We start from the raw sequence: 19,413 nt of genomic DNA, 5'->3' as shown, positions 1-19,413 counted from the left end.
TGAGGCTAATCTGTTATCTTTGGAAAATTCTTACTTCAGTTTGTTAGATACTCTTCCACTGAACACACACGTTTTCTTTGAGATGTTGCTTTGCTACTGGTGTTAAAGAATGAGGTTTATTTCATCCTGGGGTGAAGGAAATTGGGGAAGTAAGAAACACCTCCAAAACCACTAGAACATTTAGCATCAGGAGTGCTGCAACCTGACAGCTACGCATCTGTATTCTTAGTATCCTCAACCATGAAATAGAAAAGACTTTCTTTAGCTTTTATCCATCTGCCACCAAATGATGATTCATAAAAGCTTATTTTCAAATGCATTGTCCAGTCTCAATTTCAAATGACTGCATTAGTGGGGCGTCAGTGACTTAATTTGGGAGGTTAAGGCCTACAATACTGTGGAATAATCTTCAGAAAATGTTCCTGATATCCTGTTTAGATACTCCTTTGCCCAGTTGCATTCCATTAACCCATACCCAAAAGCCCATGTTTACTGCCGATGTTTTCCCTCATAAAGACCATTGGAACCCCCTGGGATGTTTTTGAACAACTCCTTTCCCTTTTTTGTATTTGCAGCATGGAAAATAATTGTAGATTATGATCCTCCTCTTACCCATAGTTTGTTTTAAATCCAGTTTACATGTAGGTGTTTTACAGAGATCTCTGCTCATGAATTAATCCATGTAATCATTTTTATGGCTGTTTGAAGTTTGTTCAGTTCCTTAATATTTTTCTATTTCCGAGACTCTCTCAATGGGGTGGGAAGCTCTAGCTGGGAGTCAGACCTTCCTGGACCATGGTATGATGGCTCTTAAGAAACGGCCAAAATTCCATAGATTTTTTTCTTTTTCTTTTAGCCACTATACTGTTTGGCAAGCTCATAGCTAACCTGTTAGCCATCGTCCTTCCTCGTTTTGTTTGGCATTATTGGTTCCAATATTTCGTTCACACTAAACAGCTGATTTCTTTTGCCTGAATTTTTTTTCTTACTAGATGGATTTTTTCCCAACCTGCTCAGATATCTAAGCTCCTTTTATATTCTTTCTCTGACCACTCTAATTTTTGTAACACCCCGTCAGTTTTGCCCAGCACTAGTGTGTGGATCTTTCTCAACAATGTTCCCAGGTGGTTTGGTTTGGTTTTTCCTTTCTTTTCTGTGCTGATGGATTTTTGAATTAAATACAAATAGGACTTTGCATTCTTGGCAACCAGTTTATTGCAGTTGGATGACTTTCTTATATTTTCTTAAGTACCATAAAACTATTTTCTTTCATGGTAATCTGTTTTCCCTTATCTTAACTTCATATTAAGCTAGTTTATTTGCGACTAAAGAATCACTTAAATACATTTGTTACAGGTGCTGTTGTACTTGAAATGTCTTGTTTTTCTGAAGCTGAAAGAATATATATGCTAGCTAAAGATACAACGGTCAATGACAAACAGCTTACTGCCGCTGTGATTCCTGAAGTTCTGGTAAGATCTTTAGGTTACATCCTGTGTAAGAAAAAGCCAGACTCTCTTTTGAGAGAGAGTGGAGTGAAAATTGTTTGGTATTTGAAGGGATGGGTGGACAAAAATAGACTGAAATTGAGCTTTTGTAAACATTCGGCTAAAGAATAGAGAGAGAGAGCCTGTATTGTATGTCCCTGATGTACATCTGTGTATGAATGGCTGCTTGTTACGTTGATACTGATCATGAAGTGCTGAACGGTGATGTGAGTGTAGTTACAAGGCTATAAAGGAGCAAAAAGCAATTTTAATTCTTTTCCCTAAATTCTTTCCACTATCACTAAAATTTGATCGAATCCCTTACTTTTAATAGCAGTTTGCTGTAGCATCTACATTGAAGTTACTTCAGTGTTTAAACTTGGTTCCTGGGTAGTTCTGGGATAGCCCCACCCATTCTTGGGTGATCTCCCCTTTGCTGAGTGGCTGAATTCCCTTGTTTGGGAGAGGGGTGGGAGTGCACATGCACGTTTACCAACTTGTACCCTGTATACTGTATTGTTGGGCTGCCTCCCAGGAGGAGTCTTGTCACCCTCTCCCTCCTGAGGGAGGAACAGGAGGGCCAAGGAATCTTAGGGTAAGCCTGGGCTCTAGGACGCTGCGTGGTGGGGGGGTCCCAGAGCCCAAGCCCAAACATCTACACCGCAATTAAACAGCCCATTAGCCGAAGCCCCATGAGCCTGGGTCTGCTGGCACTGGCCAGCCGCGGGGGTCTAATTGCATTGTAGACATACGCTTTGTTCCTTCTTCGAGTGACCTCTACATGTTCTTACTCATGGGATGGCTGACGGCGCAGCCTGGCCATGCTCGTTCTGAGCTCTGGTTGCAGGTGAAATCACCTTCTTTTTTTATATCTAGAACTAATGACGTCAACAAATATTTCAACTATAATTTAATCTATAGACATTAGCTGACCTCTCTAGCATTCCAGTAAACAGTACAAAAAGTAGCTTAAGATGAAGCTGCTATCTTTCTTCAAAGCCATTGAAATATGTCACCTTGCAGAGAGTCTGTTTCTTTGCTCTTCCCTTGCCAGGCATGAGAGGCTGGCAATGCAGAAGGCTAGACGCTTTCCCTGAGAGGAAGGTGCATTGTGTGCTGTTTTGTGGCAACTCTGACTGGTACTTAGGATGGGCTCTAGAGAGGTTTTTTAAAGGGCCCTGCCTGAAAGAGAAATGGAAGAGAGTTAACTCAATGCTGTGCTTTTTAACCCAGGCTAAGTGAGAATTCTGTGGTAAAGCTTATGACATACGTCATTTACTTGGTTACAGTTTAATATCCATAATTCAATAAACTTCAGTGAAATACTCTTAATGAAGTGATGTGGTGAATTCTTCATCACTTGAAGACTTTCGAAGAGGATTGGTTGTCTTTCTAAAAGACATACTGTAGCTCAAGCAGAAGTTGTGGGCTAGGTGCAGGAATCATTTGGTGAAATTCCCTGGCCTGTGTTGTGAAGGAGGTCAGAATAGATGATCCTAAAGGTCCTTTCTGGTCTTAAAATCTGTGACTCTACAGAAGTGCTTTATTTGGTACTGATTGACCAATAACTTTTCTGCTCCAAACTGCAAGTCATCTCAGAAAATATCAATTGACTTGAAAAGGACAGCATGTCATCCTCTTTGTGCCGCCAAATAAATATTCCTAACAATGTTTTTAATTTGTAATAGTTTTCAGATTCCAACGAGCTATTGGGGTGAGGTGGGGGGAAAGCAGTTCAGCGAGGTTATTTTAAAACAGCATAGTTGATGTAGGACCTAGATTAAAAAAATGTGGCGTGATCATTTTCTGCAGAGCCATCAGAGGGCATACAAATGATATAACATATCCTCTTTCCAGAGATGTGTTGACATCCTCAGCACTGCAGCTAAATAAAATGATGATGTTAGTTTCAAGCGTCTTTAGAATTACAGAAAAAAATCAATGTTTGCCAAATTATACAAAATTAATAGGAAAAAATGTGTGTTTCTATGAAGGTAATGCAAACAATGGCTTAAAATAAAAGAATCTTTGTTTAAAGTTGCTTTTGAAATAATGTAGATAATGTGACAGCAGTTATGAAACCGAGCATAAATCACAAATGACTTTGTGTAAGTCTATAAAGAGTATTGTGTAGTTATTAAAAAGGAACAGTGCTTTAACCACCTACAAATCTGAAGTCCTCCACCTCTATAGAAGAGAAGTTATTAGAATGAGTCGTCTTAGACCATTTTTTCTCAAAAATGTGTGCCTTCGAAAAGCTCTATGAAGGAAAACTTTGTGTAGGCATGAAACTAATGACAATCTGAAAGGGCATTTGTTTGAAACTTTCAAATTCCCCCCCCCCCCTCCCCCGCCAAAAAAAATCTTTGCAAGCCCCATCCAATACTCCTTACATGAGCAATATGCCCCATGAAATTACTGGGTATTTTTCTAGAGAAAAATCAATTTGCTTGTGTTCTAAATCTACATTGGTCTCAAAAGGGATAAAAACAATGTTGGTCATTTTTTGGTTATTGGCTTTCACAGGTTAAATAGGTAAGTGCTGGGGAGTTTATATGGGCAGGAGGTATAGCTCTGTGGTTTGAGCAGTGGCCTGCTAAGCCCAGGGTTGTGAGTTCAATCCTTGAGGGGGCCATTTAGGGATTGGGGGCAAAAATCTGTCTGGGGATGGGTCCTGCTTTGAGCAGGGGGTTGGACTAGAACATTCTATGATTCTATGACTGTACTCTGAAATGTTTACCTGGCTAGGCTAGCTGTCTCTTAGGGTTCCTGACATTATATAGAATAGCGCTGAGCCCTTTGAAGTCAGGAATATAGATCCTGATGCTTATCCTAAAATGCAAGTTATATCTAGAAACCGTGGGCTCATTGGCACTATCAGGCTGCACTTCTGATAGGTAGGAAGATTTACAATAAATTCTGAAATGATAGAAAATGGATTGCTTCTGCTCAGTAATCTCTAAAATGAAACTTACTTTAGTAGTTAACATTGAGAGTTTCAAGCCATCTAACGTGGAAAGTAGCTTACTTTGCTCATTGTTTACCTAGAGTAAACTATCAAGAACTTCAAGTAAGATTTTGTTCTTTTTTTATAATTGTATGTGATCTTTTAGCCCTGCACACAGCTGTGGGAAATACTTGTATAAAAATTTAGTACTGTACCAAACAATATTGTATTTGTTTTTCCTCTGTCACTGTTGCGGGAGTGGGAAGAATTGACTGACTAAAATGAGAATGGAGCAAAATTTAGTCCCAGAAAAGGAATGCGTGGTTCGAAACAAGAAACTCTCACATTTTCATTTTTGACCTAAAAGTCGTGAGCCGTTTTTGTAAAGTTGTAACTTAATAATAAAAAAAGCTGCAACGTCTCTAATCTTGAAGGCTAGTTATCATTTGGCACAAAAGTAAACAGTAAAACTTGGTGTCTCCTCTCAGATTTATTCTTTGCATATTATAAAAGCAAAACTATTCATTTACCCCATTTGAGATGCCTTTTAAAAATAAGGCCCTGTCTAAACTCATGGCTCTTGTGAGCTTTTCATGAAAGTTTGTCTGAGATATATTTTTCCCTGGTTTATCTTGATTAAAAATAAAGTTTAAATACAACATTCATTAGAATGGTTCTCATTGCTTCTCACACAGACAGACCGGTAGGATTGGCCTACCTTTGTATGTTGTGTCCTTGCCACCTCACTATATTTGACTTAGGGATTTTGTTAAATAAAGTTTATTTCAGAATATTTAAGTAAAATAAAATATTTTGTTCTTTAATTAACGTGTGAACAACAGTACAGCATGTTGCAGAACAACATTTTCTTGTACTGCATACGATGCCCACCTAGAATCATAGGGTTAGAATGGACCGCAAGGGTCATCCAATCCAACCCCCTGCCAAGATGGAGGATTTGTTGTGTCTAAACCAGTGGTCCCCAAACTTTTTACGTCACCCCTCCCCTTACCCCTGTCCATGCCTCCCCCCCCTGCCCCATGGCTGGGAGCGGGGCCAAGGCTCTGGAAGGGAGAGGCAATGCGGACAACGGTAAGGGGGCTGAGGCTGGGGTCATAGCTGGAGGCGGGGGCGGGAGCGGAGCTTCCACCAGGGGCTGAAGTCAGCAGCCGGTGCCCCAGGCCAGCAGCCGGATCTTGGGCAGGGCCAGGACTCTGGGCGCAGGGCCAGGAGCAGAGTTGGGTGGCGCTCCCTCCCCGCCCCCGTGGGGACTGGCCCAGGCTCCAGCTGCACCCCCCGAACATTCCTGCCTGCTCTCCATAGATTGGGGACTTCTGGTCTAAACCATCCAGGACAGATAGCTATTAAGTCCTCTCTTGAAAACCTGCAGTGAAGGAACTTCCACAGCCTCCCTAGGCAGTTTGTTCCACACTCCTACTGTTCTTACAGTTCAGAAGTTTTTCCTGAGATTTCATCTAAATCTGCTGTGCTGTAGTTTGAACCCATTGCCTCTTGTCCTGCCCTCTGTGGCAAGAGCGAACAATTTTTCACCATCTTTTTTACAGCAGCCTTTCAAATATTTAGCAATGGAGCGCTTGTATCCCATTACATCTAGTGTTCTCTTCTGAGTGAAGAGTAGAGATGGCAGATAGATGAGAGAATTGCTGGTCAGCAACCGGGCAAACCGATGTTTGATTAGCAGTTTATTTGGTTCTACATACTGGGAAAGTTTATCAATTTCTATGTCTGTAGTTAATCTCTCTAATAAATACTGAGCAACTGAGAAGACATCAGAAGGTACATCTCAAGGCCAGGTTTTTACAGGGCACTTGGGGCAGTACCATCTTATGTTTGTACAGTGCTTGGGCCCCACTCCTGATGGGGCTCAGTAGGTATTACTGAAGTATACATGTTAATAATAAGGATAATGAACAAATACCAAATTCAGTTGCTGTCGCTTTAAATGGAATTATTTTTCCTTGTGCCATGGATACCTGAACCCTGACTTGCTGGACCTGCATGCAAACTAAAATCTTAAACTAGTTGAATATAATTTTGTTGTGTGGACAAATAACTCTTTAAAAACAAATGTAGAGAGGGGATAAGGAATCGTGGCTGAAGTGTGATCGTAGGCAAGGAAATAATATGTATAGGAGCCAGTTTGGCCTAAAAATATTGTGCTGAGTCATAAATTGCAGTAAGTGTTTAGACAAATGTGTTCACCAGCAGAATTTGGCCATCCTGGCGAGCAGAGGCAGTAATAATGCCCCTCATAGCCAAATCATTGCAGTGGGTCCGTTCTAGCCTCCCCATCCCAATGCAACATTACAAAAATATACACAAACCTCTACGCAGCCTCTTGTCAGGTCTTACTGACCTGTTAAGTATAAAGAATTATGTGAAAGTTGCAATATGCTAAGATTACCCCTCTTACCTGGACCCAGGAATATGGGGATCCAAACTCTGGGAATCCTAAGTACCTTTCTCACACAGCTGCTGCAGAGAATACCTGTGTAAATGCCTACTTTGATTGCAGAGCTGAGTTTTCTGGTCTGCATCTCCTGGGTAAAAACTGCTCCCACCAGAAAAAATGGATAAAGTTTGCAGCACAGAACACTTTGTATTCATTTGCTGTTAGGCATTCCATTCTGCCACCACCAGACACGGCTATGCCCGATATTCAGCAGAAATGGGATTAGAATGAATAACAAATCTGTCAGAGCACAAAACTACGGCCTACTAATCCTGACAAATAAAACAACCTGTAGTGACTGCCACAGCATGTAAATCACGCCCCTCCAGCTATCTTTGGGGGGATAAGGAATAAATTTCTGACTAAAAACCAGCCAACGCAAAACCCCTCTGCAAATTTCACTTTTCAAGCATCATACCAAAGTGGGGATAAAGAAAAAAAACATCCTACACAAGACTGTGTGAGTCACATATTCCATTCTACGAAGTAACAAACCATAATTCATATTTTCCCATTTGGCCTTCACTAAGGGATTAAAAAAATTCTGCAATGCCAGGGTGACCAGTGCACAGTCACGTGCACCAATAACAAAAGGAGACATGTACCTCTTAGAACCTGGTGAAGCTGTGCTTCCAAATACTGACCAGGGTAACCAGTTTGCACAGAACTATTTAATCCCCATGCAAAGGAGAACAATCTTCTAACTGAAGCTGCTTTGTCTCTTACCAATAGGAGTTTGGCATTGTCCTGTTTAACTTTTCTGCAGATTGTAGGATTAAGAACAAATTAAGCATTATGCCGAACACACTTAAAGTTTCTTCCCTTACAGGGTTCTGCTATTTAAGCATTTCTGTAGAATTGAACTCCAAATTAGTATCTAATAAAGAATTACCTGTGGTAATGAGGAATCCTCTTGAGCAAGATACGCATGCATCCAGAGGTGGTAGGACAACTGAAAAAAGAATTCACTCTCTAGCTATCATACTACCACTGATAATTCCTTTTTGTAGTACAGCCACTATCCCTGCAACTTCCTGTGATGCAGAATTTTTCACCCCATCATGCACAAATATATGTATTTTTATCATTGTCTTCTTATTTAATGTATTGTACTATTGATTTTCCTGTTTATAATAAAGCACTTTGTGTATAAGTAGAAATATTAAAGAAAAGTTTGATTGTATCATATTTGCTTCAGCAAGATCGCAAGGTCCTTTCCAAACTGTAAACGTGTTTTTGATTAAGCATGTAGGACCTGATCCGAAGCTCAGAGCAATCAGTGGTAAGGCACCTGTTGGTGGACTTTAAATCAGGCTTTCAGTAAATGTTTGAATGAGCATATTTAAAACCAAATTCTGTGTGGCTCTCTAAAATTAAGGAAAATACTAGAAAATACATGCTTCCTATGCTGTTTTTAAATGTCCCCAATATATTTTAAAACCAGATTTCTTGAGAAGAAAATTTAAAAGCAAAAGTTCTCATCCTCATTCAAGATGAGGTACTTGCCTAGTTTGCAGTGTTTAAAAGTTTTCAGCTATAAAGCAGAGAAAGTGTCTGAAATATCCTTTTAACACTTGACAAAGCTTTCCCCTCACATTTGGATAAGTCAAGCAGTGAAATACATTTTGAAGATTATTTTTTTAATTTTTCTGGGCTTGAGACCAAACATGAGAACTATCAGAGCCCCACCCACCAAAAACAAAAGTCTTGTGGAGAAAGTTTTCATAGAATCATAGAATATCAGAGTTGGAAGGGACCTCAGGAGGTCATCTAGTCCAACCCCCTGCTCAAAACAGGACCAATCCCAACTAAATCATCCCAGCCAGGGCTTTGTCAAGCCTGACCTTAAAAAACCTCTAAGGAAGGAGATTCCACCACCTCCCTAGGTAACCCATTCCAGTGCTTCATCACCCTCCTAGTGAAATAGTGTTTCCTAATATCCAACCTAGACCTTCCCCACTGCAACTTGAGACCATTACTCCTTGTTTTAAATGACTGAAAATGAAGCTTAGATGATGCATCCTTCCCGAACCCTTAGCTGGAGTATTGATAAGATATGACAAATTCCTGTATATTCATTCATATAATCCTTTGACATCTCTTCTCTTTTCCCCCTCAAAGCATTTCTTAGTCAGCATCGTTGTTGTTATATAAAGTGGGAACCTTGCCCGGTCTGCTCAGCTTACATTCAAAGCTAACCAAGTTTCACGATGTGCCCAATAGTATTGTCATACATGACTTCTGGGATGAAGAGAAGTAATTCTGTCATTTGCTGCCCCAGATGAGCAGCTGGATAACGCTCCCAGACTCCTAAGTCTTGTATCTGTCTTTAAACTTTGACAGCCTAAATTGTCTTCATTTGCATATTTGTAGCATAAACTCTCAAATTATTACAGCTCAAATTGGCTGTTTTCTCTTATTACCCACTAGAACCTTAGACGCTGTAGGTAGAAAAGCGCTCTCCCTGCTAGTGCAGGATTTTGACCTGCAGTGGTGTTTCCAGTGTTTCCATTCTACTTTTACAAGTCCCAAGTGAAAGGGGCTCTTTGGAGACTAATATGCTAAAGACAAACATTTTCATAATGATAAGTGATTTAAGACATCTTAAAAGGCCTGATTTTCAGAGGGCAGGCGCTCCGTCCTTTCTGAAAACCAGCACCTGTAAGATATCTCAAGTTAGGAACCCCAAAATTGGGACACCCAAAGTCATTATTCACTTGTGAAAATCTTGGCAAACATCTCTCTGTGTCAGGAAGTATTTCCTCATATTCAGCTTACGTCTTCCATATGTTGGTTTTATCTCGTTACTCTTGGTTACACTCCCTTGTAACTATGTGTGGGGAACGGTCCCCATATTATGTAGGCACTAGTTCCTCCCCTTCCTAGGTGTAGATACTCTTAAAATATTTGTAGTCTGTTGTCATGATCCCCTTAATCACTGCTTAGCCAAACTACTGATATTTTAGTTCTTTTCATCTTTCCTCATAAATCGTTCCTTCCAGCCTCATGCCAAACTGCTGTTCTCTGAATGCTGTCCCGTTGGTGAATGCAAATGACCATGAATAAGGGGCCACCACCAACGTTTCGGTTTGGAAACTCTCAGTTGAAAATGCCTGATAGAGAAATGAAGAAGCAGCTTTTCTCTGTGTGCCATCTTTGTATCTCTATGGAAGTTATTCTTCTGTAATGCCTGGCTGAATGAAATGAAAAGAAAGGTAGCTTGGTGTTTTCTGATGTTTATCCAATCATTTGAAAACTGGTTTAAAACCGTTCCAATACCGTATTTCTGGCATCTGTTCCTTGCCTAATTCTGACTTCCAGTGAAGCCCTATGTGCTGCTTCTGTGCAGTAGGTTTACCTTATCCTAGAAACCACCTACTGTGTTCAACGCCCATAATGCAGTGAACTATTCTTCTTTCGAGCTGGCTTCTGGAAGGATCCCCAGCCCCGCCCCTCTGAGCTTTGGGAGCTCTGGTGAAAGTAGTGCCAGATGAGGTGACATGAGAGCACACTCACAGCACTGAATACTTGAGGCTGAGGTTATAAGAGAGATGTGGCCCCAGCTACTCCACCCTTCCTTTCAGTGGTTAGCTCCAGAGGTAGTGACAAAGTCCGAGAGAGGCAGATCAGGGCTCGTTTAAAACTTCCCCAATGTTTATTATTAAATTCTGTTGGCAGTAGTGATTTGATAGCTTGTGCGATGGCACTTGGCTTTTGTGGGGATCAGGATCACTGGACCTTTTTGGTCGTGACTATTCAGGTTTTCAAGGGTCAGAATCAGAAGGGTAGATTTTAGTGACATGCGTCATGCCCCCCCTGTTTTCCTGGATTGCTATTTGGTGCTGTTACCTGGGGTTTTCAGAACCCCCAACAGGGGCAACTTCACTATTCACTCCCGGCACTGTCAGGAATAAATCAGTGGGAATACAGCAATTCCGGCTGATAAGACTCATGCAAGTCAGCGTGCTCTATCTAAGGGTACGTCTATACTTACTTCCTGGTCCGGATGTAAGCGATCGATCTTCTGGGATCGATTTATCGCGTCTTGTCTAGACGCGATAAATCGATCCCGGATCGATCCCGGAAGTGCTCACCGTCGACGCCGGTACTCCAGCTCAGCGAGAGGAGTATGCGGCATCGACGGGGGAGCCTGCCTGCAGCGTCTGGACCCGCGGTAAGTTCGGACTAAGGTACTTCGAATTCAGCTACGTTATTAACGTAGCTGAATTTGCATACCTTAGTCCGAAGTGGGGGGGTAGTGTGGACCAGGCCTAACACTGAAGTTTATTAGATTTAAGCACACACAGACATAAGCAATAGGTTTAGAACAGGGGTCTCAAACTCAAATGACCACGAGGGCCACATGAGGGCTAGTTCATTGGCCCGAGGGCCGCATCACTGACACACCCTCCCCTCACTGCCCCCAGCCCTGCCCCCTGCTTCCATGAGGCCCCGCCTCTTCCCACCCCTTCCCTGCCCCCATTCCAACCCCTTCCCTGAAGTCCCCACCCCAACTCCGCCCCCTCCCTGCCCCCAGAGGGTGCATGAGGGGTGTGGCAGGGGCTCAGGGCAGGGAGTTGAGGTGCAGCAGGGGGCTCAGGGTGCAGAAGGGATGTGGGATGCAGCAGGGGGCTCAGGGCAGGGGGTTGGGGTGTCGGGTGCAGCAGGGGGCTCAGGGCAGGGAGTTGGGGTGCAGGAGGGGTGTGGGATGCGGCAGGGGGTTGGGGTGCAGCAGTGGGTTGAGGTTCAGGCAGGGGGATCAGGGCAAGGAGTTGGGGTGCAGCAGGGGGTTGGGGTGTAGATGGGGCTCAGGGCAGGGGATTGGGGTGCAGAGGGGGTGTGGAATGCAGCAGGGGACTCAGGGCATGGGGTTGGGGTGTGGGGTGCAGCGGGGGCGCAGGGCATGGAGTTGGGGGGCGGGGTGCAGGAGGGCTCCGGGGTGGCAGTGCGCACACTGGGGCCAGGGCAGGCTGCCGCTCCCGCTCCGTTTTGTTCTGGGAAGTAGCTGGAACCATGTCCCTGCAGCCCCTGGGGGAGTGGGACGCAGGGCTCCGCACGCTGCTTGCCGCGCCTCCAGGTACCTCCCCCAAAGTTCCCATTGGCCGCGGTTCCCCGTTCCCGGCCAATGGGAGCTGCGGGGGGGGGGGGGGGCGGTGCCTAGAAACCAGGGCAACACACGGAGCCCTCTGCTCTCCCGCCCCTCCCCCGGCCGCGGGGACGTGATGCCAGCCGCTTCAGGGAGCAGCGTGGGGCTCGAGGGGGGAATCCCGCGGGTGTAGTTTGCCCACCCATGGCCTGGAGGTAGCCCGGGGGGGCGGGGCGCACGGGCCACTTGGCGGACTGCAGGAAATGGTCCCGCAGGCCGCGTGTTTGAGACCCCTGGTTTAGAACATCCCAGATATTTACCTAACATCTGAAACAGTATTGAGTAATTAACAGCAGGTTCGCACTGACCAGTTGCTCACCCACCGGGGAGAAAGGGTGTTAGGAAAAAACATTTCTTAAGATGGCTTCCCAAATACACTCTATTAGCTGATCTTTTATAACTAACTTCTACAAAACACATAGGTCATAATGACCCCTACTGCATCATCACTTTTCTAACTTTCAATAAACTTTTAATATCAGAGGCGTCTAGACTCAAGGTTTTCCAACCACCAAGGTTTTCAGTCTCAGCTATTTACTTGTCTGTCCCCTCCACCCATTCTGATTTGCAGAAACTGCGAGCTAGATATGACCTTGCTTCTAAAAGCCTGTCTCCAAATTAACCCTTAACTATGTGGTGGTCTGTTTCATTAATTCAGGGTGGCTGAGTGCACATAATATGGTCGCAATTAGCTTGATCACATTCTGGGGCAGACACACCCCTCAAATCCAGGGCAAGGGTGTGACAGACCTTTACATTTCAAGCCTACGCTGACAGGCAGTGGAGGCTTCGTGGCGAGAGAGGCATGGAGCCTAATGTAACAGTTATTATCAAGGGGACCCCCCCCAAATCCCCCAGATTTGTATGGGATGATGAGCCAATCTGTCACTGACGGGGTTGAGGAAAAAATATTTCCCATTGGTAGATCATTCCCTAGCCCCACCCTTGCACCTTCTTCTGAAGCATTTGGCACTGATCACTCGTGGAGACAGGATACTGTATTAGTTGGATCATGACTGTGATCCAGACTGGCAATTGCTGTTTTCCTAGACTTCAGGCTCCATACAGGGCCATTTATGACTTTTTTTTTTTTTTTTTGGTAAAAGTATTTAGAGCCCCAGTGGAAAGGCTTTGCTGCTTGAATTCAATGGACTCAGATTATTGAAATGGTTCTTTCTAAAGTCAATAGACACTGAACCTGATATGCATACCTTGGAAATATTGTGTCATATAATGTCTTCATTTTTACCACATAGACTAATAGACTCATAGACTTTAAGGTCAGAAGGGACCATTATGATCATCTAGTCTGACCTCCCGCATGATGCAGGCCACAAAAGCTGACCCACCCACTCCTGGAATAATTCTCTCCCTTGACTCAGCTGTTGAAGTCCCCAAATCATGATTTAAAGACTTCAAGTCGCAGAGAATCCTCCAGCAAGCGACCCCTGCCCCATGCTGCGGAGGAAGGCTGCGGAGGAAGGCGAAAAACCTCCAGGGCCTCTGCCAAGCTAACTTTACGTCTTCACTTTTCAAAAAAGCAAAATCAAATATGCATTCAAGCTACACTATTACCTGTTGATTGTGGTTTGTTTACTAAAGGACTGTGAGTGGATATTCTTGGAATACTGTAATAATCTAACATGTACACATTTGTTCTAACACCTCTTTGCCTCTTCCAGCATACCAAGCTACCACAGAACTGCTGTCCACTACTTGTGTTTGTGAATCCCAAAAGTGGAGGTTTGAAAGGCCGAGATCTACTCTACAGTTTTAGAAAACTGCTAAATCCTCATCAGGTCTTTGAACTCACTAATGGAGGTCCACTGCCTGGGTAAATCTTTTATCACAATAGTTCTTTAGTGAATGGAATAGTATCACCAAAATAGTAATTTACCGATACTTGTTAGATCTCTCGCTCTGTCACACACACACAAAATAGCTAAAATTTCCTCCAACTCATTTTATTTACTCCTGTATTGCACGTGTGAGAATTACACTGCAGGGCCTCTCTTAGAAATTGTGGTCCTTATTTTAAAAACAAATGGAAAATGTTCACATTTCACAAAGAGGAGAGGACAGAATTGTTTCTGATGTGTCTAGCACAGTAGGGTCCAGATCCTGATGGGAGCATGTGCACATCACCACAATGCAAATAACTACTGGTGGTTAACACAATTGATGGAGAAGGAAGGGAGGAAAGAGAGGGCTTTGAGCAACACGGCTGCCAAGTCGTAATTTTTGCCACTATTTCCAACCATTCTTAACGTCAGGTAATAGAAGGGTGTAATAAATGTCTCTATCTCTACTCTTGGAATTTGCCTACAGTTGCAGAAATTTAAGAGGACCTGATTATTCAGAAATGGTAACGCCATTTCTAAGACGTAAGAAGAAATGTGATGGGAAAAACAAAAGCAATGTGTTACTGGTTTTTTAAAAACACAGTTTAGTTACCAGTGAGTAATAGTATTGCCTGCTTATTGTAATGGAAAAACGTGTTTTTTAAATCCTACTACGTTACTGTTTATTTTTGTACTACTTAAATTGACTCCAGTGCGTTGAAATAAAACTCTCAAAAGGTTAACTTTATTATTTTACATTCATCCAGTGCAAGTGGGTTCAACAGTCCATAACGAAGAAGCAGTAAAAAATAAGCAATACAGGTCTTCTAACTTTGTCAGGACCATGGTTCGTTTAGGCTGCTTCCTACAGCATGACTGTCAGTGTTATGCCCATAGAACGTATTGTTGGCTGCAGTATTTCTCTGTTACTATGGGCAAGACACTTCACCTCTCTGAGCCTCAGTTTTCCACCTGTAAAATGGGAAGAACGATAAACTCCATTGTAAAGTGCCTTGATTGGTAGGGCTGAAAGTGTTGTGCGAATGGGATCCTATTTAGAATCTCAGTTTTTACAAATCCAGAGAGGTACAGAAACACCCCCTTCTGGGTTTTTTTCAGTCACAGCAGTATATGCTAGCGGACAAGGAAATGCACACTGTTTAATAACCAAATACTGCATTCAATGTGAATGACAATGGTGTTGTAAACTTCCATTTAAAACCAGATAGAAATCCCAAGTGACAAACAGAATTACAGATGTGTAAATTATCAGAGGGGTAGCCGTGTTAGTCTGAATCTGTAAAAAGCAACAGAGGGTCCTGTGGCACCTTTAAGACTAACATGTGTAAATGATGTGTAAATGAAAACACAAATAAACACATTTTAAAAATGTAGACCTTTTTGTGTCTCTGTCTTGTTAATTCCCTGTGGGAGAGAACTCAACTACCATCTTTGGCTATGGGGAAACATCGTGAGAAATATAACTTCATGTTTGTTAGGCAAAAAACTCCTCTGATAGTTCTAAGTTTTATTGTCCATTTTATCAGCTTTTCTTAATCGAAACTCTAAAGTGAGGGAAGGAAAAAGCAATAATGACTAAGAACTCAGTTGTGTTATTTTAAAGAGAATATTATGGGAGGCCTAATTAATTTTCTGCATCACAGTGTAATATTATTTCTTATGCTTTTGTTTTTAAATGAAGATTTCATACATTCTCTCAAGTTCCCTATTTCCGAGTGCTGGTGTGCGGTGGTGACGGCACAGTTGGTTGGGTCCTTGGTGCGCTGGAGGAAATCAGACACATGCTCGTCTGTTCAGAGCCCTCTGTAGCCATCTTACCTTTAGGAACAGGTGAGAAATAACAGTATGGAACGGGGTTGATTTGAGGAATGTTAATGGGAAGCTATTAAGCATGCTCAAAAATTAGTAGTTTTTCTTTTCGTGTTGATTTTTCTCATCACATGGCATCCGTGACTGGCTTTGTAGCCTGAATGGCATTTTGTTTTAGTTTCTTATGTTACATTGAAGCAATCGGCGTGCATCCAGGAGGGAAACAACGAAGACCATTTAATCATCATTATTCTTTGATTCTTCCATCCTGCCCTCAAAAGGCTCTAAGGTTGCAGCAATCCTCTGTTCAGAACCCATCAGTGGTGCTTACGGCATTGGCCAAAGCAGTGGTTCTCAGCCCGCAGGCCGCTTCCGGCCCAATCAGCACACAGCTACGGCCCATGTGACATCCTCAGGGCCATACAGGCAGTGTATATATTGTGTGGATGCAGCCCACATAACGCACAGAGAGCTACATATGCTGCCCACAATGGTAAATAGGTTGAGAACCACTCGGCCAAAGGGTCACCAGAGAGCCACACAAATGGAAGTGGTATGAACCTAGGGGTGTGGAAGTCCAGATAAACCAGATGTTCTCATTAATTTGTATTCAGGTTTCCAGAAACACAGGGGCTGCTGCCTAAGGGCCTGACCAGAGGCAGCAGCACTCCAGTTGCTTTGCAATCCCAGTGTAATAGTGGGATCTATTCTCTCTGTAACCGGCTCCTCTTTACTCTGTCTAGCCGCTAGTGGTGAGTGTCAGCCACTCTCTCCTTCTCTTGCTCTCTCCTCCTCTTGCTTGTTCACCTAGGTTAGGGCTCTGTTTTCCTCCCTTCCCATATGCTACAGCCCTCCCTCCAGTAAGTGACCAGTCCCATTCCCTCTTACCCCAATGACTGCCTAGTTCTCCAGTCCTCCCGCTGTGACAGGGTCGGTCCAGATGGCTACAGGAGAGTGATAGAAGGCAGATATATTAGCCCCAGATTAAGCAGGTCCCTTTTCCCTGGATAAGGTAACGGGCGGTTCCAGAAAAATCAGGAACTTGCTGGAACCAGTTAAGGCAGGCAGGCTAATTAGGACCCCTGGAGCCAATTAAGAAGCTGCTAGAATCAATTAAGACAGGCAGGCTAATCAGGGCACCTGCTCTAAAAAGGACCTCACTTCAGTCAGTGAGGGGCGTGCAAGGAGCTGAGAGTGAGAGGGCGTGCTGCTGGAGGACTGAGGAGTACAAACACTATCTGGCATCAGGAGGAAGGTCCTGTGGTGAGGATACAGAAGGTGTTGGGAGGAGGCCATGGGGAAGTAGCCCAGGGAGTTGTAGTTGTCACACAGGTGTTACACGAAACACGGTAGACAGTTGTGATCCACAGGGCCCTGGGCTGGAACCCGGAGTAGAGGGTGGGCCTGGGTTTCCCCCACCCCCCTCCTCCCATTGGATACAAGAGGAGTTGACCTGGACTGTGGGTCCCACCAGAGAGGAAGGTCCCTGGCCTGTCCCCCGACCCACTAGGTGGGACTACAGAGACTGTGGGGATTGTTCTCCCTTTCCCCCATGCTGGCCAGTGATGAGGTGAGCTGAGTGAATGGCAGGTTTGAGCCACTAGCAAAAGTGGCCAAACTGAGGGCTGCCGTGAAACTCTGAGGCGAGCAAATCCGTCAATAAGCGCAGGACCCACCAAGGCAGAGGAGGAACTTTGTCACACCGCCCTTATGATTACTGTAGAATTACATCTAAGAAAAGGCCAGAGTGTTTCTCCCCTCCTGTAGAATACACCTGAGAGTTATTCCACATTGATTTAGGGGCTGTCTCACTGACTGAATACGGTTATAGGCAAGATTCTTCTATAGTAAAATTAGACATGAAAACTTTTGTACATCCTTAACAAATTGAAATCTGATTAATTTGATCGAGAATCTGTGATGCTGGAAATGTATTGAGACTAATTAGTTTTTAACGAATTCTCTTGATCACTGTCAGAAGCATTGGTTGGGGGAAAATTCATTAGCATTCATGTAAACTTAAAATGAGAAATTAGGAATCTGAATTGAGAAAAGCAGAATAAACTAATCTTCCCATAGCACTCAGACAACTTATCAGATGCAAGTGATTAACTCTTATTTTCCCCACACTCATTCTGTGGTTTATCAGCTCAGCATGAGTTCACAGGCTTATTAAGAAAAAAAGGAACAAAACTGAGGATCTTCAACCTATTGCATGCAGAAAATAATTAACAACTGAAACGTGGATTAACGGACAGCATAAGGAACTAAAAGGCAGATCTGGTCTCTCTTCACCCATCGGGGGGGAATATTTATCATATAAAGTGACGTGTCATCTTCAGTACCCAACAACTTACTTTTCTTCCTCCGTGTCCTTTATGAATTCACTTTATTTTGTCAAGTTGTTTTATGCCAGTGCCTTGCCAACATGGTCGCTTATTCCGAGTTTGTATCCACATGCAGTCATAAGGAACAATGGTTTCATGTCATGTATTCATAGTATACAGCCAGTATCTCACGGTAATGTATTTATCTAGATGCAGAAAACCTTTCATGAAATGCGTGTGCTTAACTGTGCTAACAAAATACAGTTGGGAACGAAATTCACAAATAGGCGAATCGTGCGTGACAGTATGCTAAATGCCTTGGCCAGGATTCTGCCTGTGACCAGGACGTAGAACATTCTAATGAATTTACTTCACCACTGTGGGGTGGCAACATATTGCTTACAGATAAGGCATGGCTGTCAACAGCATTAGCTCTTCTGTTTCAGGCAGAGCCTGGCTACCTAGTGTAGCCAACACTTTCTCCATTGTGCAACGGCCAACAGACTTGGTACTTCAGCCTGCTTGCAGCTTGAGGACAGAAACAGACATGACCTTTGCTGGCAGCTGGGGAGTTCCCCAACTCCACCATTTTCCTTTGCCTTCCTAGAGCCAGGTGCAGGGCTCAACCCCCCCTTCCTGCTACCGAGGTTTTCTTAGAAGAATCCCCCCCTTTTTGTTTCAAAGTTCTGACTAACAGTTGCACATCTAAATGCCAGTCATGTTCCATGGCTGCATTTGCCTTTTGGGGAATTTTTCTCCTCAGCTCGGTCTCTTATGAAGTGCTGCAGCATTTCGTGACCCTGCAGCGGGACAGGGAGAAGGGTAAGCTGAGAAAGCCAAAGGGGAGGCCTGCGCATCCTCCCTCACTCGCCTTATTGCGTGTCCTATTGGGGAACGTGGCTCTGTCTGTAGACAAACTGGAGTTGTCCCTCTGAGCCCCATCTGCGTGAGGTCACCTTGGCCGCCTCCTCTAGAGATACCCTTCAGTTTTTACCTAGACTAATGGGTTACCATAATTTTCATGTAATCATATACTATGTCATGCCACTGGCCTTTGTGATGTTCCAGGCTTACCCCCACCTCTGCCCTGCAGGGTTAATGTCAAGCCACGGGACTCTGAGATGCCCTCACCGTAACCAGCTATGCCATGTCCCAGCATTATCCTGTTCTCTTCTCTGGACATCAAATCTTTGGTCACTGTGTTAGATGCTTAGGCATATCAGTTCCCAGCTCTTAGTACTTCAGTGTGAGAATATTTTCAGAAATACAAGGGATAAGGTAGTAATGGAGTCATCAAAACTTATTTATATTCTGGCCCCAGTCTGGTCTGCAAATTGAAGCCATCTCTGAAATTCAGCAGGA

General features: G+C 43.6%; 1 protein-coding gene across 1 annotated transcript in view; it reads left to right on the top strand.

Moving 5' to 3' along the window:
- DGKQ (diacylglycerol kinase theta) overlaps nucleotides 1–19,413 on the top strand; it is a 126,761-nt gene that overhangs the window by 90,438 nt on the left and 16,910 nt on the right. The window contains exons 15-17 of the mRNA XM_065406705.1: nucleotides 1,357–1,472; nucleotides 13,736–13,887; nucleotides 15,597–15,745. Of these exons, the coding sequence (XP_065262777.1) occupies nucleotides 1,357–1,472; nucleotides 13,736–13,887; nucleotides 15,597–15,745 (417 nt within the window). The remainder of the gene's footprint in view (nucleotides 1–1,356; nucleotides 1,473–13,735; nucleotides 13,888–15,596; nucleotides 15,746–19,413) is intronic.

This window comes from Emys orbicularis, chromosome 6, assembly GCF_028017835.1.
Source record: "Emys orbicularis isolate rEmyOrb1 chromosome 6, rEmyOrb1.hap1, whole genome shotgun sequence".
In the NCBI taxonomy this organism is placed as follows: Eukaryota; Metazoa; Chordata; order Testudines; family Emydidae; genus Emys; species Emys orbicularis.
This window is presented reverse-complemented; position numbering and strand designations above follow the sequence as displayed.